General features: G+C 42.5%; 2 protein-coding genes across 2 annotated transcripts in view; one reads left to right on the top strand and one right to left on the bottom strand.

Annotated features, from left to right (window-relative positions):
- LOC307235119 (ubiquitin-conjugating enzyme E2 E2-like) overlaps nt 1–11,511 on the bottom strand; it is a 57,851-nt gene extending 46,340 nt beyond the window's left edge. Inside the window, exons 1-3 of the mRNA XM_080007106.1 lie at nt 11,379–11,511; nt 9,697–9,903; nt 6,597–6,647 (exon numbers count right to left, since the gene is read on the bottom strand). Of these exons, the coding sequence (XP_079863232.1) occupies nt 6,597–6,647; nt 9,697–9,902 (257 nt within the window). The 5' untranslated portion in view covers nt 9,903; nt 11,379–11,511. The remainder of the gene's footprint in view (nt 1–6,596; nt 6,648–9,696; nt 9,904–11,378) is intronic.
- A 1,476-nt stretch (nt 11,512–12,987) lies between these two features.
- Nucleotides 12,988–24,025, top strand: sf3a3 (splicing factor 3a, subunit 3). Its single transcript, XM_080007066.1, has 17 exons — nt 12,988–13,214; nt 13,314–13,361; nt 13,579–13,631; nt 14,007–14,112; nt 14,273–14,345; nt 14,473–14,564; nt 15,868–15,950; nt 17,551–17,689; nt 17,823–17,891; nt 20,053–20,120; nt 20,239–20,346; nt 20,458–20,527; nt 21,166–21,330; nt 22,362–22,472; nt 22,640–22,730; nt 22,881–22,936; nt 23,721–24,025. Exons 1-17 carry the CDS (start codon nt 13,119–13,121, stop codon nt 23,796–23,798), a joined length of 1,506 nt encoding a protein of 501 aa, XP_079863192.1. The 5' UTR covers nt 12,988–13,118; the 3' UTR covers nt 23,799–24,025.
- Nucleotides 24,026–25,016: the final 991 nt, after the last annotated feature.

The following is a 25,016-nucleotide window of genomic DNA, read 5'->3' as shown; positions in this document are numbered from 1 at the left end:
TTTACAGTCTTGCATTTGGTTAACCACACCCGTCCTGTTAACTGCTGCAAGCAACCTGGATCGGGCCTGATGAGGACCACTTCCCAGGAAGTGCCGACCGGTGGCAATCTGCACCATCAAATAGATTCTCATTTTGTATAGCTTTGAAATTGCATAGTATAAAAGTACAATATCCTATGATCTGTCATGTTATATTATTATTATTGTCGCCCACTCGGCATCCATATCATCCAGGTCATCCTGGAAGGGGGATCCCTCTTCTGTGGCCCCTTCTCAAGGTTTCTCCTCTTTTTTCCCCCCAAAGGCTTTTCTGGCAGTTTTTCCTATCCCGGGTGAGGGTTCAGACGAGGGGACTGCAGTTGATTTCTCTGTGAAATGTTGGTCTGTAAAGCCCTTTGAGACTGTACTGTGATTAAGGGCTACATAAATAAACTTGACTTGACCTCAGGAACCGGCTGCAAGGAGAGCACTTGGCGGCCTGCATGAAGATTTCAATAAATTTGCCTCCTGTGGCAAAATCTCTATATCATGATGCCATGGTGAAATTTTTCTCCAAGCCAAGGAAGATAAAAGTGCAGCGATAAATCAAACACACTGAGTTCATGATGTGCTTATGTTTTGCAAAGGTCATTGGTTACACAGCTTATTTTTATGCAATACATGCAGCTTATAATATGTTATAAGCTATATATAATATAGTGCATATAGTTGTTGATGTTCTTTGCAAAACATTCCACTATAAACCTCAAGCTGCTGACTTCCTCCCACTGCTGTGAGGGCTCGTTCGACCTGAACCTCCTCCACAACCCAGCAACACACATAGCAGGCAACCAACTGGACCTCATCTTACACTTAACTGTATCACTGACAACCCTCTTGTTACCGCATCACAGACATCAGATCACTTTTTTATTTAGTTCTCACTCTCTGGCTCCATGTCCAGTGGCTTCCGATTTCCTATTCCTTCTGTCTCCTTCCGTCAAATCTCTCTCTCTCTCTCTCTCTCTCTCTCTCAATCTCTCTCTCTCTCTCGTTCACACAGGTGGCGTTTCACATACAGCCGTACCAGAGCGTGCACGACAACATCAAATACATCATTGACAAGTAGGTGGGCCCTCCTCTTCGACCCAAAAGTCAATCTCCCTCCTCCCCTCTCTCTCTCTCTCTCTCTTACCGTTTTTACTGCAAAATTAGCAGGTATAGGGTCAACCCGGTAAAAATAGGCGATTGACACCTTTCCTATTGCCAGGAGAAACGTCATTTTTTTTCCGAACACGCCGGAAAAGGGCCGTGTCCTGGTTCCAGCGTGATTTGGAGCGAAAAAAAAACAGTAGTGGACACGGTAACTTAAAAAAAAGGCATAAAACTGGAAACCTTGGCAAACATAAGAACGGGTCATCACTCAGCGAGACTCTGTTCCTATTCCTATAAAATCTCCGTTCTAAAGAATCGGATCGTTCGTGAACGACCCAACACTACAGTAGAAGCAGCGTGGTGGTATCCATGCCCCAACCTGCACCGTGCTTCGGCGGGGGGAGCAGAGACCCTCCTCCGGTTTGGAGACTGGCTTGGGGTGGTGCTGGAGTGCAGGTAAAAAGTCATTAACTTCTGATTTTGGATTCTAAATCGGATCTGAAATGATTAAATGATACACGGATATTCCTGTCTATTAACACCGCAACGTCGGGGACTTCAACGCGCGTGGCATCGAGCAGGTAAATTGGCAAAAATGAGCATCTCTCTCTCCCTCCCTCTCCCCCCCGACTCAATTCTCTTCTCGTCTTACTTGATGTTAATAATGCTCCACTCTAAGTTCATGTCTTGATCAACTCTATCCCCTGTCCTCCGGACCAGCGCGGGAAGCACTTCCCAACCCCTGACTATCTGGGACTCTTGAGATCATCGCACAAAGCTCAGGTCGGCTGAGAGGAAGTGGCGCAAGTGCGAAGACCTTGCGATCTGAATAAGTATCAATCCACTTTCTCATCTAGTATTGCGAACGTTAAAACCACTTATTATCAGGACAAGATAAGCAACACCACTGATTCACACTTACTGTTTTCCACTTTCAAAACGCTCCTCAACCCCCCACCTCCCTCTACCCGGACTGCTGATGACTTTGCCACCTTCTTTGAAGAGAAGGTGGCGGCTATCAGGAGGCAACTCTCTCCACCCCCCTCACACACACCAAAAGCCTGGTTTATGCTTGCCGCAAGTGTGAAGGCACAAGGCAGCGGGCACCACAAATTAGGTCATCATTCAAAGTCTACAAATTACTTTTTGGTAGACAAAGAAACAAAATAGTATACGCAAACAGCTCACTCAGGTTTGGTGATTTTATTGTAAATTAACAGGGTCGTTGTAAAGTTCAGTTTACACAAATTAAAGGGAACATTTTTATTGGTATTTATGTGCAGTTTCTTTTTAGAAAATCTTGAAATGAGGGAGAATAATTACACATTGTGACTCCGTTCCATAGTTCAGCAAACAGTCCTCTATAATAAAATGCAGAGCAGGACATAACTTCAACCTCCCTCTCCTGTCTCTGCATGGAACGGGCCGATGGAGCAGCTCCTTTTCTCCTTTTCGGTGCTTTTGTCCGTTTAACCACCATGACCAGCAATTCTTGCACAGCATAAACAAGCTCCAATTCCCTGCACGTGGCCATGTTTGTTGTTTAGCGTTCTTTGCTTACTACTTCCTCGCGCCGTCCATGAAGAACCCTGTGAGAAAGTATAACCAGCCCCTAACCCTGCAGCACCTGACTCTTCACTCTCCCACCCCTATCTGACGCAGACATATTTAATCTCCTCCTCTACAGCCGCCCCTACTACCTGTCCCCTTGACCCTTTCCCCTCTCACCTTCTGCAAGCCATTTCCCCGCCCTCATACTCACACACATCATCAACACATCACTAAGGACAGGCACATTCCCAGACACATTTAAGCAGGCTCAAGTAACTCCACTGCTCAAGAAACAACCACTAAACCCATCACAAGAAGGGAATTACCAACCTGTCTCTCTTCTGCAATTTCTATCCAAAACACTTGAACTGTATTTAAACAGACTTGTCTTTTTTCTCACACAGAATAACCTGTTGGATCTTAACTAGGGCTCTGACGGTATTAATTCAATTTATTAAAAATGTATAATTGCGTTACTGCGGTGTACCCATGGGCGGCACTTTTATTTATTATTTTGGTCAGTCAGTGTGAATTACAATAACAGGACAAAACAGATAGAAGCTTAAAAAAATGCACAGGGATAACCTTTCAATGAGGAATTATAAATAAGGGGAATCATAAATATATTTATATATGTGTGAATTGTCTGCGTCCAGACATGGAACATGGCTCTCAATGCGCCAATGATGGGAATTATGGCTCTTTGAAGGGAACCGGACCTAACACTACCGTGTTCCCAGATCGCGGAAAGCTGTGCCCTGTTCATATTCGCATTGAACAGCGGAATCTGATTCGACTGACAATATTCTGAGTCGGGTGCAAAGCTGAAGTGACGAGGAGAGCAACTGAAAAGTTTCTCCAAAATTCCTTGATAGGATGGAAGACACTCAATGATGATAACTAAACAATGATTATTGGGTTCATATTTCATATCACACATCTTATTTACTCCTGTAACTTTCACCAGAAAAAAAAGGGAATACAAAAATATATATATATTTTATTATGAAGCGGGAGCAGCCGAAAGAAGAAGAAGAAGAAGAAGATTTGCGGTGATGATGGTAATGAGCTCAATACAGTGCAACGTCACATAACCGCGGTATTAAGGAGCAAAATCTTCCTGCCGGCCAACGTTAGCCCAAAAACCGGCAATTGCTGACATATTTGCGTGTTTTCCAAACCGCTCTCGGCGATCGAGCTTGGATTAATCATCCGGGCTCGGATGAATCACTCGCCACCCCTGTCTGCAAAAATGATTTCCAACACTGGTGTGAAAAGTCTCCAATCTCCATCTTCACTTGCTTTGCAACCATCATGCAAAAAGAACTGGCAAAACTTACGCTGGTCTAAAGCGTCAACACAATCCAAAAGATGCACATGGCTTGAAGCTGATTGGATCTGTCCAAGAATCTCCCCTTTGATTGGTGGACTGTGGTGAATAATAATCAAGCTTCTGATTGGCGTATATGAGTGTGACACCACTCATTGTGACATCAAAGCCACGTGGTTTGCCAAAAGCGAGGACTATCCAATAAAATAAACAGGGCATGTGATTGTATCAGGAAGTAAATGACACAGAGAAGTAGTGGTGTAACAGAACATAGTTGATCTGTGATCCGCAGATCAATTGCTAAATTTTACATCATAGTGATAAAACGAAGCCAGAGCAGCCGGAGCCTGAGCTTATCTGGAGCGCAAGTTGTGCCTTCTTATAATTTAAAGAAAACGAGAGTGCAGAACAGAAACCGGCGGCTTGTGAGAAGTGCCGGTGCGCGCTCCATAAGAGTAGTTAACGTTATGGATGTGATTTGGATTGCGATATCAAAGATAACATTATAATGTGAAACGGAACATGATGCTGTGTTATGAGTAGAATTAGGATAAAAGTCAGACTAGAGAAAAACGTACAGAGCGGAAACCGACGTGTTGGACGGAGGAGAAGAAAAGCACTTGCAGTAGTGTTAAAAAGCAGTGATCCGGCTCACTGAAAAGAGACGGCTCTTACGGCTCCCAAGCATTTATTTTATGTATGAAAGTGTATGAAATATTTTGCTGATATTTATTAAAAAAAAACAACATTATTTATAATGATTTAATGTGACTGGACTCAAAGTTACTTACAGGTACTCCTTACTTAATGACTGAGTTCCGTTCCTAGTCGTTAAGTGAATTGGTTGATAAGTGAGGACCCGTGTTATTTCACAGTAAGTGTGTAGTGAATATTGACAGACTGCGGGAGACTGAGACTGAGAACGGTGATGAAATGAGATCTATACAGTGTATATGGTATATATAGTGTATATAGTGGGGGTGTATATAGTGTATACAGTGTATATAGTTGTGCATATAGTATATATATATAGTGTATGTAGTGGCGGTATATATAGTGTATACAGTGTATATAGTATATATAGTGCATATCGTATCTTCTACTTTGGGCTGCTCCCGTTAGGGGTCGCCACAGCGGATCATCTGCCCCCAATAACTTCTGTTCTGCTCATCTTCCTCCCTTACACTAACCGCCTGCATGTCCTCCCTCACCACATCCATAAACCTTCTCTTTGACCTTCCTCTTTCCTGTCAGCTCCATCCATCCACAGTGCATATAGTGGCGGTATATATAGTGTATATAGTATATATAGTGTATATATAGTGCATATAGTACATAAAGGGTGATGCACGATGAGATGCTTGACGCTGAGACGCCGCGCACACAGCGCACATGCAGCGGTATTGTACGCAGCGTACAATACAGTCTGGTCATAGAGCTGGTCGTAGGTCTTTAAGTGAGGAGTACATGTATTGAGAAAAAAGTGTTTTGAATACAAATCAAGACTCGATAGGGTTAGGTTTACTGCTGAAAAAAAAAAAAATGTTTAAATCAAATTGAATTGTGTATTGAGAGAGGCAGACTTCTCTACAACGACGACTGTAACTCGCTTAATTCTGAACCGATTTTCATGAAATCTTGTTTGTTATAAACGTGAGAATTTGAACACGATACTGGGGGTGGATCTAATCATATTTTTACATTAACTACCAGGTGCAAAGTAAGAAGGTATCATGCGTGCCTCATATTGCACTTTAATTCAACAATTGAGTACTGAATATTTTATATATTTTATATAGACTTCTTAAATGTTGTTTTCATTTAAGACCATGGGCAAAAGGTCCTTGCTTTAAGTGTTTTACAGAATAAATGGAAAGCCAAGTTATATTCCGAAAAATGATCCGATCCGTGACTCAAAACTGTGATACGAACCGAACCGTGAGTTTTGTGATACGTTGCACCACTACAGAGAAGCGACGCTTTTCATTGTCGGTGGCAACACACTAGGTTTTAAAGACAGGTTAATTATGTGCCAAGTTGAAATCTCGACGAGACAGACCATTAAAGGGGACGTTTAAACAAACAAAGAATTCCCGCGCACGGCAACGAAAGTTGGAACTAACTTTTCAATTAGGCCTTCTGCTATGAGTGAAGATTCAGCAAGTGATTGCTTATTTCTTGCCTCAAATTTGTTCAGAAACAGATTTTAATGTACTGATAAGGAGAGACCAGTAAAATTTTACAGAGGATATAAAACAGAGCCTGAAGTAAAGCTCAATCCCCATTCGCTCACAGAGCCCGGAGCCTGTGCTCAAACCCCATTGGCTCAGACCTAGGGGGTTTGGCTGCTCATTCACAATAAAAGCTTCCACGCTGAAACAGTCTGTTTTGGAACATTCCGGGTTTTCAGGAATGTCACAATGGCTCGAATGCATCACCTGAGTGGTATTTTCAGCAAAAATCTTCAAAAGCATGTTTTTTTGGGGGGGGCCCTCAGACTCTATTTTCACATGCGTAAAGAGGAGCATAATAGGTACCCTTAAAATAAGCAAACACTTGTAATAGGACAACAGGCTCCTACCTGCAATTTGGTGGCGGATCCAAGGTTATCTCTGCCAGTTCTTTCTGGATCCTGAAACAAGACACAAGCTGGGTTATTATCATGTCCTGGCTCATCCACACACACACACACACACACACACACACACACACACACACACACACACACACACACACACACACACACACACACACACACACACACACACACACACACACACACACACACACACACACACTAGCATTTGGTATTTCAGTCTATTTTATCTCTATTTTGCTCTGTTGTCGAGCCCTTGGAGTTTGGCGTCTCATTATTTGACTCCACCGTACTTGCATGACTTCATGTGACCAATAAAGATGTTGAATCTGAATACTCAAAACACACGTATACAAAACATGGGGCGGGCAGGCAGACAGTTATATAAATCCTGCCTGTAGAAAATCAATCCGCAAGTGTACACACTGAATACCTCATTGATTTTCTAATGAGCTCCTGAGCACCCTGATTGAATACAGGAATAAGTTCTATCAAGCAAGATCAGCATGGGAGGGTGGGTGGCAGCTGAATATTTGCCATGTTTTACCACGAGCGTGGAAATCGATATTGATGTCAAAGAGTCTGCGAGACAATGAAATCATCTGGACAAATGATTTTGGCGGCGAGTGAGAGGAGGCAGGGCTATGTGGGTGCTGTGTGTGTGTGTGTGTGTGTGTGTGTGTGTGTGTGTGTGCATGTGTGTATGTGTGTATGTGTGTGTGTGTGTGTGTGTGTGTGTGCGTGTGTGCGTGCATGTTCAACCGGTAATTGTTCACTCCATAGCTATGCCAATAATTTTCTTGGAGGAATCCGGCAGCTAGATGTTGTATTTTACAATTGGCCTCCTAAACCTCAGAGCAGACCACTGGTACATAATTCCTAACTCACTGCTGGCTATTTTCTCTCGCAAAGTCAATCTAATTGTGTCCATCACCGAGAAACACCTGCTCTCCCGTTTTAACTGTGCAGAATTTGCAGAGATTCTATAAAAAAAAATAAAATAATTGGCTACTCTTGCTCGATCATGAAGTCTGTTCGCTCAGCTGTGGTTGATGGGTAATAAAAGCTCTTCCACTACAGCCAGGCAGACAGAGGACGGCCAATGAGCAGCCCTCAGTGCAGAGAGAGAGCGAGAGAGAGCGAGAGAGAGAGAGAGAGAGAGAGAGAGAGAGAGGGAGAGGGAGAAACACGTTTAAATCCAATGTCAATGACAGTTCAGCGGCAGAGTGCCATTAAAGTGCAGGTGTAAGCTAAGTCCAGGTGGTCCTCCAGTTTATTTCAGCTCTCAAGCATGGCTGCCACAGGCTACCCCCTCCGAACCACATCCTCCAAATAGGGTTGTAACGATAACCGCATTACCGCAGTTACGTGACATCACCGCGCTATTGAGCTCATTACCGCCATCGCCGCAAATTTTGAGTCCCAGCTCGTCACTTTAGCTTTGCGCGCCGCATGCGAGGGGGATGGACAGTCCATTAAACATATGGAGGATTTATTTTGTGTCTGATTATTATTAATTATTTCTAGGGCTGCACCCGACTCAGAATTTTGTCAGTCAAATCGGATTTGGCTGTTCAATGCCAATATGAACGGGGCATGGCCAGGGGCGAAAATGGTGGTTCAGATCCCCCTTCCTTTTTTCCCCTCAATATAGCATTGTAAACAGAACTATATCATTTTGAATAATTACATTATGAAAAAATTCATAACGCACACACAACGACAGCGGAGCGACTACACCGGTGTTTTTCCAATTACTGTGCTGCCGCACATTAGTGTGCAGTGAAAAGTTCACAAATTCCACTAAAATAACAGAAATTTACTTTTGTGTTGTAAGATCAAAATTGCAAGGCTGCACTAATTCATCGAATTCATCACTTTCAGCCAAAACAGAGGCTGTTTTCATCAAAAAAAAGTTTCACTCTGATAGTGAGGAGTATTTGAAAATTCACTGTTTTGTCAAAGTGGCTCCTGACTACTGAGTCATTTAAAGGACTTTGTGAAGAATAGTTTGCGAGTCTTGCATCACTATTAGTAGGCCATCATAATAAGCACAGTGACACGTGTTTCTGATGTTTTTAGTGGTTAAAAGAATAGTGGTGTGCCGTGGGATTACCTCTAAGGGTTGGGAAACACTGCACTAGACAGACATCGCCCCGCAGGGGAGGCAGCGAACAGGCCGACGACAGTAAGAACAAAAAAAACAAAACAAAACAAAAAAACCTCCGCTTCTGTGCCGTTATTGATATTAAAACTCTGCTGCTTATGAGAGAGAGAGAGAGAGAGGAGGCGGAAATTATGACTGCACCCCACCTTTCAACAGGGGGGAAAAAAAGACACATTTTGGCAAAGGGGGCTGTAATACAAGCGCTACGGTTATTGGGTCGTTCTCAGCTCTGCTGCCCTTCCGTGTAATTTTATCTCCAGTGTTTTTCCTGAGGTGGCACATTTTGACGGGTGGGAGGGCTGGGGGAGCTGTTAGAGAGAGTGCCGCAATGAACGAGGCCACGGGAATCCAAGCGGGGGAGACCAATTACGCTGCAGGTCCATTCGCTCATGCACAGGTTCCCCATAACAACCCTGTCTGCCCCATTTACCGAACAGCCGTGCTGTTATCTAATACTCGGTGGCCCAGTGGATTTGATAATCCCCATGACCATCAATAACACAAGACCATGACTCCCGCCTGGACGGATGGCAGACGAGCAACTATCCTCTATCCTCTATACATGTTTCTAGATGATGGTCAGAGGTAGGACTTCTGGGTTCAGAAAATCAAAGCCTTTCCCAGAATTATCCCTGCCAAACCACAGGTCCAAAAAATGGTTGAAGTCAGCTGAAGCAAAACAAACAAACAGGACAGCATTCTAAACCGGGAATTACCAAGAGACAATTGCTTCTGAATGGCCCACAAAATGGCCCAATTACCAAACTGCAGTGACACCCAAAGCAGATAACACACAGCAGATAACACCGTGCTTGCGTCACATTTGACGTCTTCCATAAAAGCATTGCCGAGCGACATCACAGCGGGGTGGGCACACACCAAGGAGGATAAGACATTAAAGATCTACTGTGGCTCTACCTCTTGGCGCTGGTGGAGAGCTTAGCAGCGGTCTTGCTGGAAATCTTGGCCTCCTTCTTCTTGGGCTGTGTCTGATCTCGCTGCTCCTGGCCCTGGCCCTGGCCCTGGCCCTGTTCCGGTGGGGCCACTTCCCTCTGCTCGGCATCCGAGCTGCCCCCGCTGGTGTTGGGGCTGTCGTCCGGCCTCGGCTGCACCTCGCTGGACATGCTGACTCGGCCGGAAGGTGACACCATGCGAGAGAGCGCACGCGCGCGCACACACACACACACACACACACACGGAAAACAAACAAACACACACGCCAACAATTCCGTTGAAGGGTGTACTGCGGCAGACTGCGTGCTTTTTGACAAGAGGACCTTTGTTTGAGAAGTGGTGTGCCTCCATGTTTGTAGGTGCTGAGTGAAGAGAATGTTTCCTTAAGAGTGCTTCACAGTGGAGTTTAAACAGAAAAACAAAGGTGACCATTCCCTGATCGTTCAGGCTGAATGACCCCGGAGGCGGCGAGACCATTGGGCCCACGTAATTAGAGCCACCTACAAGGTCACGTTCGGTAAAACCAATTCCGCGTGATTGTCTGTGAACCTCAAGGTGAGTGCCTCCGCTAACATGTCCGGCGCAGGGACTCTGGCGGAGACGGATGAGGGCATTGTTGTGGGTAGTGCTGGGTTTTAAATCGAAAATTTAAATCTGTGGAGGTGCTGTGTGTCCAATAAGCGTGACAGGAGGGCTGGCACGCTTGCCCTGCCGTTTGACGATTCACTTAACAATCACACTATGATCACACACATTGGCCTGGTTGTGAAGTCATCTGCTATGTGAAATGATGAGTACCTCGATGAGTATATACTATACACATATATATATATATAATAATCACCAACTATGTTTTTTATACCTAATTCAGTGTCTCTGTGTCTTGAGAAAAAAAACAATGCACAAACCAATGGCAAGACGAAGCCCTGGTACAGGAAAATGTACTTGGCCGAACAGACAGAGTCTGATTCTGAGTACAGTAGTAGGTTAAAGAAGTGAGGCGGGTCGTCCGCAGTTCTACTGGCTAAATATAACACTGACGACTAATTCCAGGGTTTGTGAGTCAGTAGACTGTAATGTTAGTTATTACACAAAGCAGAACATCATGTACGAGCGAGTGTTGGTACTTTGGCATCTAGGGGGGCAAACGCGGGGGCAAACGCACAGGCCAAAGAGAAACAAAGCTGGTTAAAAGTTGTGCTGTGGATCGGACGTCGCTTCAGTCCGTTTCACCGGCGACGTGCAGATGTTTTTTTTTTTTGGTTGTTGTTGTTTTGTTTTTATCTTCCCGCATGCGACTGAAGAGGCCTACGATTTTCAAACCCCGAGAGGGAGAGGTAACCGGAGAGCCCGGATCCTCACACGCCCCGGTCCGCTCGGCCGTCACCGCGGAAGGCGGAATCGGGCCGGACGAACCTGGACGTGACCGATCCGTCCCCGCGGGGGTAAACAAGGCGTCGCACTTCACTCGACGCACCGCTCATCGCCGAGGATCTGAGCACAACCACAATCCGCTGCCGCACAAAAGACACAACGACCCCCGCCCCCCCCCCCTTCAGTGGAGATACCGCTCTCCCGGGACGTTCGTTACGAACCTCTATTTTGTAGAGTTTGGATCTTTCAGGCCAACGGTAACGACTACCTACCTTCCCCCAAAAAAAAGAGAGCCCGGTCGCACGACGGATGAAGCAAATGTGTTATAACCTCCGAGTGTGTCGCGTTAATGCCGTGGCCCCGTCTCTCCCGCTTCCCCCCCCCCACGTTCCTTCTCCTTCTCAGAACGTGTGCGTGTGACACGCCGGACAGGACCGCCTCTGCGCGCGCGCCCGCGCTCCCCACGCGGGCGCGCGCGCCCCCGAGTGCGCAGTCTTTGATCGCGCGCAAGACTACAAAGGGAGCGCGAGCGTGGCGCGCACGCGAGCGCGTCCGTCGTAGCGGGAAGCAGCGGAGCGTCCGGGGAAGGAAGGAAGGAAGGAAGGGAAGGAAGGGAAGGAAGGAAGGGAAGGAAGGGAAGGAAGGGAAGGAAGGGAAGGAAGGAAGGAAGGGAAGGAAGGGAAGGGAAGGAAGGGAAGGGAAGGGAAGGAAGGGAAGGGAAGAGAAGGAAAGGGAAGGAAGGGAAGAGAAGGCAAGGCAAGGGGAGGCAAGGGGAGGGAAGGGGCTTCCTCCGGCGCCCGGGCCGAGGGGCCACGTGTCAGACCCACCCGGGGTCGACGTGAGGAGGGTTGTTGTTGTGCAGCCTCAGCCTCAATGTCCGTCACTGACACTGCCGCCCGCAAGCCCCCCGCTCTCCGCGCGGGGCTCCTTGTTTCCCTGTATTATAACAGTCCCTCGCGCGCACACACACACACACACACACGTACACTCAACATACACGCACTCAACATACACAAGCACACACACTCAAACGCCTTTTCCACCCTCTTTTTCTTTCAATTCAATGGGCTTTATTGGCATGGGAAACACACACACACACACGCAAGACCCTGGGAAAATTATATTTATATATATGTGTGTGTGTGTGTGTGTGTGTGTGTGTGTGTGTATGTGTGTGTGTGTGTGTGTGTGTGTGTAAAAAAAAAAATATATATATATATATATGTGTGTAAATATAATGTAATATAATAAAATATATATAATTTTGTCAGGGTCTTGCTATGATTCTATAAATGTCAACTTATCAAAAACTCACATTGAACATTGACTGGTTATGTTTTATATATATATATATAATATAATATAATAAAATATATATAATTTTCTCAGGGCTTTGCTATGATTCTATAAATGTCAACTTATCAAAAACTCACATTGAACATTGATTGGTTATGTTTTATATATATATATATATATATATATATATATATATATATATATATATATATATATATATATATATATATATATATATATGATATAATATAATATAATTAAATATAATTAAATATATCTAATTTTCTTGGGGTATTGCTATGATTTTATAAATGTCAACTTATCGGGAAACTCACATTGAACGTTGATTGGTTATGTCAATTTGGCGACATTACTAACACTAGTGTCGTTAAAAACTGTTTAGCCAATCTTTGTATTTTACCATGACCATTTTATTATTTATTTTTCCAAGACTTGTTTTGGTTCTATTAATGTAACAAGTACACATTGAAGAACTAGACCTGTGGTTATGGACAAGTTGGACAAGTGGTCTCGTTACTTGTGCGGAACCAAAAAAAGGGCGAGGATGTTTCTCTCCGGAGAGAATACTTGCGGACCCACTCCCGCTCTGCTGCTTAACATGCGCCATTGAAAACAAACGTCGGCAGACACATTCTTTGCATTTATTGTAGCAAGAGGGTCTCTCTTACCGGCGACCCCTTTTCCGTTCTCACACAATGGAGACTATTTTAGAGCAACAGCGTCGATATCACGAAGAGAAGGAAAGACTAATGGATGCCAAAACTAAAGAAATGTTGCACAAGAAAACTACGGTAAGTTAGCAGGGTTATGCTAAAGCTAGCATCAAGAAGAAATGGACACCCCGAATGTATCTTCCTTCACTCGATTTACTAGCCTCACTTTCCCCACAGCTCCGTGAACAAATAAACTCTGACCACCGGACAAGAGCCATGCTGGATGTAAGTAGCTGTTTGTGATCCACGCACGGTACAAAAAATATGGGTATATACATGATTGACGCCGTGTTGTCGACTGGTGCATTTTATCACAGCACGTAAGCTACGACAGCAGCGGCGCTATGTTTGAAGCAAAGTGACTACCAGTCATGGATAACAAAAAATATTGTCTCCGCCACACGTCAATGTTGTTTGTCCAATCCATTCTTTCTTTTTTAAGAGGTATATGGATGTAAGCGCAAATCTGAGGGACTCCTATGAAGACAAAGATGGGTGAGGCTCAATCATTTACAATCTGCTTCATTTAGACTTCAGTAACGTTACGTAGCTTATGTTCTTACATCTTACCCATTGACTGTTTAGTTAGACGCATGTGGTAAACTAACTATGCAGGTTTGTTTTGCGATTTTGCTTTTGTAGACTTAATATGCTCTTAGACACACTAACTTTGATTGTGACTTGAATTCTGTCAATTTTTGCCGGACACAAGCTGATTAAATATTTTAGCAGAGCTCTAGCAGTCTGACCTGTATTATGCATCCTGTTTAAATATTTGCTCGCTAATAAGTAATATGTACTTTTGTACCAGCAAACATGTGTAATGGCATATGGAATGTATATTGTCTTACGTAATTTTCCTCCCAACAGAATGAGGAAAGATGAACTCAATGCCATCTCAGGACCAAACGAGTTCGCAGAATTCTACAACAGGCTGAAACAGATTAAGGAGTTTCACAGGAAGCACCCAAATGAGGTAGTTACCTCTTAGTTGTTAATTGTCCAGGCGAAAAATAACAATTTATAATGGTTTCTTTTGAGAGATACCGATTGGGGGGCGCTGAAACACCGATGGAAGTTATCGTTGACCTGTGTAGCATTTTCTAACTGATGCTTTATTTATTTTTTGCTCTTAGATTTGTGTGCCAATGTCTGTGGAGTTTGACGAGCTTATAAAGGCAAGAGACAACCCCAGTGAAGAGGCTCAAAGTATGGCTTAAACAAGCACACCTCACCCCCTTATTTCCATTATTGTCTCATGTTCAATTGATGCACTATCCAAACACTTTGTAGTCTCTATACCAGAATTGTGTTTAGTAAGCTCTGTGTCTTAAAGATCTGGTGGAGTTCACCGATGAGGAAGGCTACGGGCGCTATCTTGATCTCCACGACTGCTTCCTGAAGTTCATCAATTTGAAGGGAGCTGAGGTGAGAAGCACCAACAGACTTTTTATACCAAATCATCGGCAAAATACTTGGGGTGTGTTGTGCTATTGATTTAGAGTGATTCCAGTTCAGAACCTAAGCAAATTCTGATCCCGAGTATTGTTTTAGTTTTATTTAAAATTGGTGAAAATGTTGCGCAATAAATGATAACAAAAAATATATGTAACAGACACATTGCAAGTAATTGGGATTTGGGTTAAAAATTGGAAGAAATATACTTATCAATATATTTGTTGAAGCAAGTCTCTCAGTCAATATATGTTTAGAAATATGAATGCATCCCCTTTTTCGCACCATGTTAATAAAGGTATTCTTTGCGATTAATTCCATACTGGAAATCCAAAGCATTGGTGGATCTTTCAATCCGTTGGAAATAATATTTTTATTGCAGATATCAGAAGTTGCCGAGTTCATACTTAGGAGAGAATTTATTGCTGTCAGCTGTGCAACATATGACAGAGCCATCAAGTAAACGATCGCATCTGATAAATATTGTAATGTTAGGACTTCAAAGCAAAATTTCCAACTCCATCTAAACAAACTCCTATCAAACCAGAGTATTGTTTATATATTTATTTCCGAGCAGCCATGTTGGTTAAAATTAGTGATGAATAGTTAAGCTCTTTTTTTGAGTATCGAGTGAACTTGCAAAAAAAAAAAAAAGAGTTGATTTTCTGACTCTTTATTCTTTTGATTCAATTGGTAACTACCGGACAGGTGAACGAAGGAGAACTGCAAATGGAGAGAATTCTCCCAAGAATAATTTAATTCTGTCCAAGTTATTTATTTAAGATAAGGAATTTGGGCAGAGAAATGCAACGTGTGCATCACAAAAATTATTTAATTATGTCAGTGATTGGTAGAATGCAAAGGGTAAATCAGATTCTCAATCAATAGTCAAATGCCTTGGCCTTTTTCCACATTAAGTTATAGTCCTTAGTAAATAGTTTCACTTTGAGAGCCAAAGCTTCACTGAATCAAATCTTAATGGGCTTGTTATGACTCGTTCGGCGGCGCAATATATTGGAGACTCAATTGAATGCGTGTATGTCTAGCTGCGGTAACAGTGTTGGGAACAAAACAAGTTGTTAAGAGTTCACTTGGAACAATTCATTCACTATAAACAATTAGTTCATGGTCCACTATTTAAATGTTACTAGGTAGATGCCTCTGCATTGTCAGTACAGCTAGGTTGTAAACCACTTACTGGATTTGTGTGGAATGGACAGCAGACGCTTCTCCTATAGCTTCAAACTGTTTTTAACGCATCCGTTTTCTCTCACAGAAAATAGAGTACATTACCTACCTGTCTTCGTTTGACCAGCTGTTTGACATCTCTAAGGACAGAAAGAATGCAGAGTACAAAAAGTAAGTCTGAACAGCTTATTATTTTTTTTTTTACCAGCAGGTGAAGCATTTTGTGTTAGGCGAGCTTCCGGATTGACGCATAGGCAAAATTAAGATACCGATACCGAAATAAAATAGATTTGATACTCATATGTTTGCTGAAATGGTTGTTAAAAATCTTCAAAAGATTGAAATTGGCTGGTAGATTCCACTTTTACAGGGGCCTGCTCCATAGGCTGATTAGTGGTTATCTGGCAACTGCATTTTAATTTACCCTTTTTTTTTTCTTTTTTTTTTTTTTCTCTCCACTCTTTTCCTTCTTTCTGGTTTGTGTTGCTGTTTAAATATCTTGGCTGTGGAGTGGTGGTATAAGTGCCATTTGCTCTGTTTGATGCAATTTTTTAGATGTTCATATTGCTCTTACCCACCTTTCTTATAATAACCAAAGCTCCATCAAATAAGAGATACTAGGACAACTGGTTGTTAATCTCTCAAAGTAAAGTCAGTATGTCTTTTGGCACCATTGTATCTGTACTTTTGCAAATTGAGACATATCTGGCACACATGCCTCTGTTCGCAGCCACCAACTGTGGGTTAATATTTGCACTGTGGTGTAGGGCTAGGCGATTAATCAAATTTTATTTACAAATATGATTTTGGCTTTTCAACAATTATGAAAACAAGATCATCGAGATAAAACGATTATTGTGCCGCATTCTGTTTCGCAATGATGCTCTTGTTTTGTGTGCTTTAGCCCCTCCCAAAACTCACTGTCAGCAAGGGTGTTGTACTGCATTTGTGTGACCGTAACATGTTGCATGATTAGTTAAACTAAAGGGCTCTTCGCCAGGGGATTCCATGTCTGAATGCAATGAAGACTCGGCACACTGATCCGTTATGCACATATTATATTACACATGATATTATCAGACATGAATAAATGCATGCTGTTGCCAACGTCAATAAAAAAAAAATCGTGATTATGATTAAGTTTTGCTTCATCCGCCACACATGGCGGCAGTTTAAATAAAATAAAGTAATTATTTTTGAATTGGGCATGACCAAAGAAATCCCTTTGTATTTTGCCACCTCTTACCAACTGGGTGTTAAACAACAAACATCATGTGACCCCCCCCCCCCCCCCCGGAGCCATGATTCAGTTTCCCTGCCAAATTGGGCTACTTTGAAAGCTCATTCATGACTGGAAAATATGTGAAAATAAAATATTTACATTTTGCAGACACTTTTGTCCAAAGCTACCTGCATAAAGTACATTTTGTATCAAACCAACTGTATGTCAGTCACAGCCAGCTAAATCTAAGCATTCTCTGAGTCTGTAGAATGAGTAGAGTTGAATAAATAAATAAATAAATTCTAGTAATGTTAAAAAGTATGTCCTTGTGGGATCCACAGTCCAGTGCAAATATCTAGGCTGTAATGGACATGAGAGCAATAACATAATTGTAAGATCTGTAAAATGGGTGCACATGTTGTGTAATACAAAACATATATACAGAACATTTGCCTCCTGTTATGCTTGTAGAAAGTATCTTTTTAAGGTCTGGTGGGAGGTAAAATTTGGCAGATGGACCACAATGTGAGCTTTCCACCCTGGCTGCAGGTACCTGGAGATGCTCTTGGAGTACCTCCAGGACTACACAGACCGGGTCAAGCCTCTCCTGGACCAGAACGAGCTGTACGGCAAAGTGCTGGCTGACTTTGAAAAGAAGTGGGATAATGGCACCTTTCCTGGCTGGCCAGTGAGTGCTCAATGACGGAAGCTTTTTTTTTAAATTTTTTTTTTTTAAAGTCGTATTATTATTTTATATTTCTTTTTGGGCTCTGATTTGTACTTTCAACGGGTAAGGTCATGTTTGTCTGTATGTTTTGTAGAAAGAGACGAGTAGTGCCCTGACACACGCGGGAGCTCATCTGGACCTCTCCGCTTTCTCTTCCTGGGAGGTAAGAGTGTGAGTGTGTCCTCATGCTGCCAAAACAGCTCTGACCCGTCGAGGCCTGGACTCCATAAGACCTGAAGGTTTAAATCCTGTAAGGTGCGAGGTTGAGGCCCCCATGGATCATGCTTGTTGTTCCAGCACATCCCACAGATGCCGGCTCAGACCCTAACCCCGGCCATCCACATTATGTAGAATAAAACGTGATTTATCAGACCAGGCCACCTCACATGCCCATTGTATGGGGTTTCGGTGGTGGACAGGGGTCAGCATGGGCACTCTAACCGGTCTGTGGCTATGTGTGTTCTATCTTAGCCTTTCTGTCATAGCAGCATTAACTTTTTCATCAATTTGTGCAACAGTAACTCTTCTGTGGGATTGGCCCAAACGGTCTAGACCAGGAGTTGGCAACCCACGGCTCCAGAGCCGCATGTGGCTCTTTCATCCCTCTGCTGTGGGTCTCTGTGGCTTTGAGAAAATAGTGTGAATAAATAATGGCTATTATATTTAAATAAATGTTATTCTATTTAGTTAATTTTTTCAATATAATAGTTATGATTCTGGAGATTTAGGTAATCTTGTAACAAATAAAACTTGTTTTAATATTTTGTCGGTCAAAATATGCGTCGCACCCTGTATGCTTCACCTGTTGCCGACAGGCTGGTGGCTTATTTTGAGCTCTCGAACCCCGGTAAGCTAACTATGGATACATCCAAAAAAAAAGTTTCTGAGGAAAAATCGTTTCATGAAATGTAGAGTGGAATCGAGACATGGAATGCATTCCCGACACCTATTTGAACATGAACAAGTACGCATTTGGGGTCTTGTCCACCTTTGGATCCACATACTTGTGCGAGCAAGTGTTTTCCACCATGAACTTCATAAAAAGCAAAAATCGGTCGCGACTCACTGATGACAGCTTACAGTCGTGTGAAGCTACATCATACAGCCCGGATATGGAGAAGCTCTGCAGTGAAGTTCAGGGGCAGAAATCATATTAAACACGTGAGAGAAACGAGGTATTCATTTTGCAAATATAGATATTTGTATCGGACCCTGAACTGATGTAGTTGTGTTTCATATTCAGGTCGACGGTTGACTGTGGCACCGACTGAGGAAATAGTTGCAGATGACGGCACACTGAAATAGACTTAAGTCGTGATAAAACATAAACAAACATTTTTTTGCCCCTTTATAATTAAAGTGAATATTTATTTTTTTCAGATCCACAAATAAGTGAAGGACCTACATTTTCTATTTTATTTAAAAGGAAAATGATACGTGCCAGTATTCCTTTTTTTTAGAGTTCAAAATAATTTAGTGTTTTGCTGTGTTAAGCACAGAAAAAAAAAAGTATCAGTTTGTAGTTCTTTTATTTCATAAATGCAACAAACTACAGTTATATTCAGTACATAGCATAAGTGTAATAAAACTATACCGTATATCGGGTGTTATCTTCATTATAGTGGTCAAATAGGTTTTGCAGCTCCAGGTGGGTTTTATTTGGTGGGAATCACGCCCAAATGGCTCTTTTAATGCTGAAGGTTGCCGACCTCTGGTCTAGACTTTGCTCCCCACGTACATCAGTGAGCCCATGGGGGCCCATGACCCTGTTGCCGGTTGTCCTTCCTTGGACACTTTTGGCAGGTACTTACCACTGCATACCGGGAACCCCCCCACAAGACCTGCTGTTTTAGAGATGCTCTGACCCAGTTGTCCAGCCATCACAATTTGTCCCTTGTCAAAGTGGCGCAGATCCTTTCACTTCCCCATTTTTCCTACTTCCAACACATCAACTTCAAGAACTGACTGTTCACTTGCTACCTAATACATCACACCCTTTGACGAGAATGATTGTATCGATATGGTCAATGTTATTCACTTTACATGTCAGTGGTTTTAATGTTGTGGCTGATCGTGTATGTTATTTATTTTGAAGTGCTCCCAGTTGTTTGAGATTAGTTATCCCCCAATTATACTGACAATGGGGACAAAGAAAACACAGCCCCAGTTCACTTTGTACATTGTGGAATCGATTGAATATTCAATGTTGGTTCTATTTGGTCACCTATTAATTCTAATGGTTCCTCACACCCAATACATGCTGATCAATAGGTATTGCCTAGTCACTGATGTATTTATTGCTGCATCATTCTTTTTTCGCACAGGAGTTGGCATCCCTTGGTCTGGACAGATTGAAGTCTGCCCTGATGGCATTGGGACTGAAATGTGGAGGGTGAGTGGATGGGAAATACAAATATCTAGTACTTTTATAAACCGGAGAAAAATTCTGTGTGTATATGGTCCACATGTTCAGCATGGTGTTATTAATCTGTGTGTACGCTACATTACAGGACTCTTGAGGAAAGAGCTCAGAGGCTTTTTAGTACCAAGGGGAAGTCGCTGGAATCTCTGGATCCTTCCCTGTTTGCTAAAAATCCCAAAGCCAAGGGACCTAAAAAGCAAGTGTTTTGCATAAAACCTACCTATTGCCAACGGTAGTTTACGACTCAACTGATTACATAATTTGAGCGTTCCCCCTCCTGTTTTTTTCCCCCTCTTCTCATCTGCAGAGACACAGAGCGCAACAAAGAAATTGGCTTCCTGGAGGCTCAGGTCTATGAGTACGTGGAGATTCTGGGAGTAAGTCAATATTGGTGACATTACACGCTCACTACCATCAATAATCAAGATGTGCCAGTTATTAAAGGGGACCTATTATGAAAAAAAACCAATATTCAGTGCTTGTGCACATACATTTGGGCCTCTGATGGGCCTATCGACACAGACACTGAAATAAAAAAACCCAGTCTGTTTTTTTGTGAGCGGTGTATTTCAGAAAACATGTCTTTTCAACAAGCCTTTCAGATTTGTTCAGATAATAGATTTTGGTGCATTGCTAAGGTGAAATAAGTGAATGTTTGCATACTTCATACTAGGGGCTCACCGAACTGGAGCAAACAGTTCCGGAGTCGGTGTGGAGAGCAACAGCATTTTCATTTAAAACCACACACTGAAACAACTTGTCGAGAAATGGGGGGTTATAGAGACATGTTAGAATGGCTACAATGCATAAAAGAAGAAGCAAAAAACTTAAGACATGTTTTGGCGACCTCAGAGACCTATAATTAACCTGTTGAAAAGGAGCATAATAGGTCCCAATTGAATTGTTTATGGAACCAGCGTGAGCAAGTGAAAAGAAATGCACAAAATAAATGTACATAGCAAAATACACTAAGACTAGACAGATTAGCTCATGGTGGGTGTCTGTCATTTTGCAGGAGCAAAGGCAGCTGACCCACGAGAATGTGCAGAGGAAGCAGGCCCGCACCGGTGAGGAGCGCGAGGAGGAGGAGGAGGAGCAGCTGAGTGAGAGCGAGAGTGAAGACGAAGACAACGAGATCATCTACAACCCCAAGAACCTGCCGCTCGGCTGGGATGGCAAGGTGTGCGCGTGTGTGTGCGTGTGTCGCCATGAGTATTGGAAATCCCATGTTAATGAATCATGCTGAGGTTCAGCACAATTGACTGCAGTAAAATCCCTTCTGTCCAAATCTCACTTACAGCGCAAACAATCCAGCAATGTGTAAAAAAAAAAAAATAATAATTATAATAATTTTGAAACACTTTCTCATAAGCTCCCTTGTTTGGTTACTGGCCCATGGTCAATGTAAATAGCAGAAGGATCTCTATTGTCTGTCTAATGCACTTTATGGCAACAACATTATGGTGCCTTGTTAACGAGAATGCAGATAAAGTTACTGATGTGTTTTCTAAGGTTTATTTAATGTACTGATTTTATGTTTCAGTTAACAGAACCTTTGTCATTTCCCCGGGGTTTGAATAAACACGGTTCTACTGTATATGGTTCTGAATAAGGTTCTGTAGCTAATTAACCCCATATTGCAATACACTTGGAATGTATTTTCCCTTTTACTAAACACTGAATGCAACTGCTCCATATGCAGAGGTGAAATGATAACTGATAAAACAACATAGTTCAAATAAGTATTAGTGTTCAAAGTTTATCCTGACCTGTCGCTCACTCAGTGGTAACAATTGTTAAATATTTTAGATCATTGGACTCGAGTGTTAGCCTCATAAGCTTGCAGGGAGGGTATATATATATATATACTGTAAATGTATTGCAATTTAAGGTTGTTTACTGACTAAACAGAACAGCCAGAAGCGCTACACTAGAGAATCTAGAGAACACTACGCCACTTTTTAAAGTATATCAGACTCCTTAAAATTCCCTAAAATAAAACTCCACCTCATATTTCAGACCTCACATAGTGACAATGTCCTATTGTATCATCATTATCAAATGAAACACAAAATTGTATATAATGCTGTGACGATCTCTTCATTTTATGGCTCTACATAACCCCTTAAAGATGGCAACAGGCAACTGATTCTACCACCCCAGCACTTGTCCAAAGGGAATTGGCAATAACCGTCCTTTCTTCTCTTCTAGCCCATACCTTATTGGCTCTACAAACTCCACGGGCTGAACATCAATTACAACTGTGAGATTTGCGGGAACTACACCTACAGGGGACCAAAAGCCTTTCAGAGGCACTTTGCGGTATTATTATTATTATTATTATTATTTATTTTTACATTTGTAACATTAAGGTTGTTGGCACAAACCTTGTTTTAATTTAAGAAAGTGCAAAAAAAATCATATTTAGTAATATTGCTGTGCATATGACTGCATGCTTGAAATCTTTTGGTCTATTCTGTCTTTGCTAGGAGTGGCGACATGCCCACGGCATGCGTTGCCTTGGCATTCCCAACACAGCTCACTTCGCCAATGTCACACAGATCGAAGACGCTGTTTCCTGTACGTACACACACACTTGTGTTCCAAAATGACCCACAAATCACGATGAACAAAACCTAACTTCAACCATTTTGAGACATACATGGTTTGGTCTTTTGGTTCTATAAGTGAATGCCATTCTTGTTGTTTGTTTGTCTGTCTATGGTGCAGTGTGGGCGAAATTGAAGTCCCAGAAGGCGTCAGAGCGATGGCAACCAGACACAGAGGTAAGTCCATATATAGTCAGGCATGGACTCCCTCTGGCACCAAGACGTTGGCAGCAGATCCTTAAAGTCCTGTAGGTTGCAAGGTGGGGCCCCCATGGATTGGGCTTGCTGTTCCAACGCATCCCACGGATGCTCGATTGGATTGGACCCTAACCCCGGCCGTCCACATGATGTGGAAGAAAACATTATTGAGGTAGTGGGTTGTCTAAGCAAGATATATTCATAAGGAACTCCTCATGAACCTCGCACCTCAGCGCACCTGCAATGTGCGAACAGCGACTCCGCTGTGCTTCTCCGTTTGCCCAGACTAGCAAAATGCTTAGAACCGGAGCTGGGCATCCATGTGCTTTTTTTTATAAATGTATTTATTTTAGCACCTGCCGCTTAAAGTCTGGATCACTTGGAGTATTGGACTGTAGCACGGAAGTGAGACCTGATCACCAGTGGTTACTCGACAGCTCTGCGTGGCGAGGGGAAAGCCTCGGCCCCCCTACCCCCCCCTCTCCCTTTCCAGCTTCTCCCCCTCTCCGCTCCAGTTTCAGAACATGGAAAACTGCGCTTACCCCGTTTCAATGCTCGGATTTTTCCTGGCTGATTTAAAAAAATAAATAAATAAAATCCCCAAAAAACGTCTCAATTCAACCGTGATGGATAGAGTCAATCGATGGAGTCGATAGACCATTTAATCGTAAATCTGCCCAAGCCTAACATACATACATACAAAAATAAAAAAATGCATTCCAATAGCATGAACTCTGCATGTCCTTACTTGTCTGTCCTCCAGGAGGAGTACGAGGACTCGAGTGGCAACGTGGTCAACAAAAAGACTTACGAGGATCTGAAGAGACAAGGATTGTTGTAAATTCAAGGAGCGGTCAGGCCATGTACGACATGCAAAACACGGATAAATGTAACCTCTAAGGAGTGTGCGCTTTAGAAATTTGCTAAATTTTTACTTTTCACTGACCCTGTACCTTTTTATTTGTAAGTAGTAATGTTGTTTTAGAGATGACACATCATCCAAAATCCCTCCTTTTTGATAACTTTGTAATGTGGAGACTTGATCGGTGTAATAAACGTGAATCCGTTCGACGGTGTTGCTTGTGTTTTATTTAAGACTTGAGTCTGCAGGATGCCTGTAAATTGATCATTTGAGAAGGATTTGAATCGGTGGCTCCCCTCAGGTGTGGGAGTGGTTGTCTTCAGTGTTTTTTAATAAAATATATATATGTATTTTTTTTTTAATCTATCACTTGGAGGGCAGTTCCTGGTGTAGTGTTATGGTTTATTAAATTATCATAAGTGACTTATTTTCATAAGGAAAGTAAAATAAACCAGATTTAATGATCTCAGTCTCATATGGATTCAGGTTATTTTCCTGATACATTTACCTTTTGTCTTATATTTTAAAAGAACACAAGCAGACAAACTTCTGATAAATGGGATTTATTTTATGCTAAATAATTTAATGAATGAAATAATAGTAAAATCTCTAAAGAAAATAAGCCAATGAATAAAGGACTTTAAATGAGGCAACAACTTTGACTCGAACAATAGTGAGGTAGAAAGTTAAGTGATTCAGACAGAACGGCATTGCACACGCTAAGGGTAGTTTACTTCTCTAAAAAGGAAATTAATTAAACATCAAACTCACATCATGAAGCAAATTGGAAGCTTGCCTTACTCGTCGCAGAGTCAGAGGTGGAAAGTTTCAGCTGACTTCCCCAAAGTTTGAACAGCGATGTGTCCCCTGCGGCCGCTCACTGAACTGCTGGCTTGTCTGCCGGTGGTTTCTGGCTATGCCGCGGAAGAGTCCAGCTGTCGGTTGCTTCCCAGGCAAACTGGGATGGTTCAATGAGCAATATGGTTCTGGAGATTGTGGCTGAATGCGAAGTAGAATTAATCTAGCTACACTACAATCAGTGTAGTTAGACACACAGTATGCACGATACACACAACACACACAGTACATACAATATACACAGTAAACACAATACACGACACACGACACATGCAGTACACACAATACACATGACACACAACACAGTCTACATGTTACGCATGACACAGTACACGCAAT

Source organism: Zeus faber (assembly GCF_960531495.2).
Source record: "Zeus faber genome assembly, chromosome: 1".
Lineage (NCBI taxonomy): Eukaryota > Metazoa > Chordata > Actinopteri > Zeiformes > Zeidae > Zeus > Zeus faber.
The sequence above is the reverse complement of the archived record's forward strand: the minus strand, read 5'-3'. Positions and strand labels throughout refer to the sequence as shown.

What these genes read in the sequence shown, in the direction of transcription:
- sf3a3 (XM_080007066.1), top strand. Translation starts at nt 13,119, where the DNA reads ATGGAGACTATTTTAGAGCAACAGCGTCGATATCACGAAGAGAAGGAA. An exon ending in CCGCTTTCTCTTCCTGGGAG is followed by an intron (nt 17,892 to 20,052) that starts GTAAGAGTGTGA and finishes TTTTTCGCACAG; the next exon opens with GAGTTGGCATCCCTTGGTCT. An exon ending in TTGGGACTGAAATGTGGAGG is followed by an intron (nt 20,121 to 20,238) that starts GTGAGTGGATGG and finishes GCTACATTACAG; the next exon opens with GACTCTTGAGGAAAGAGCTC.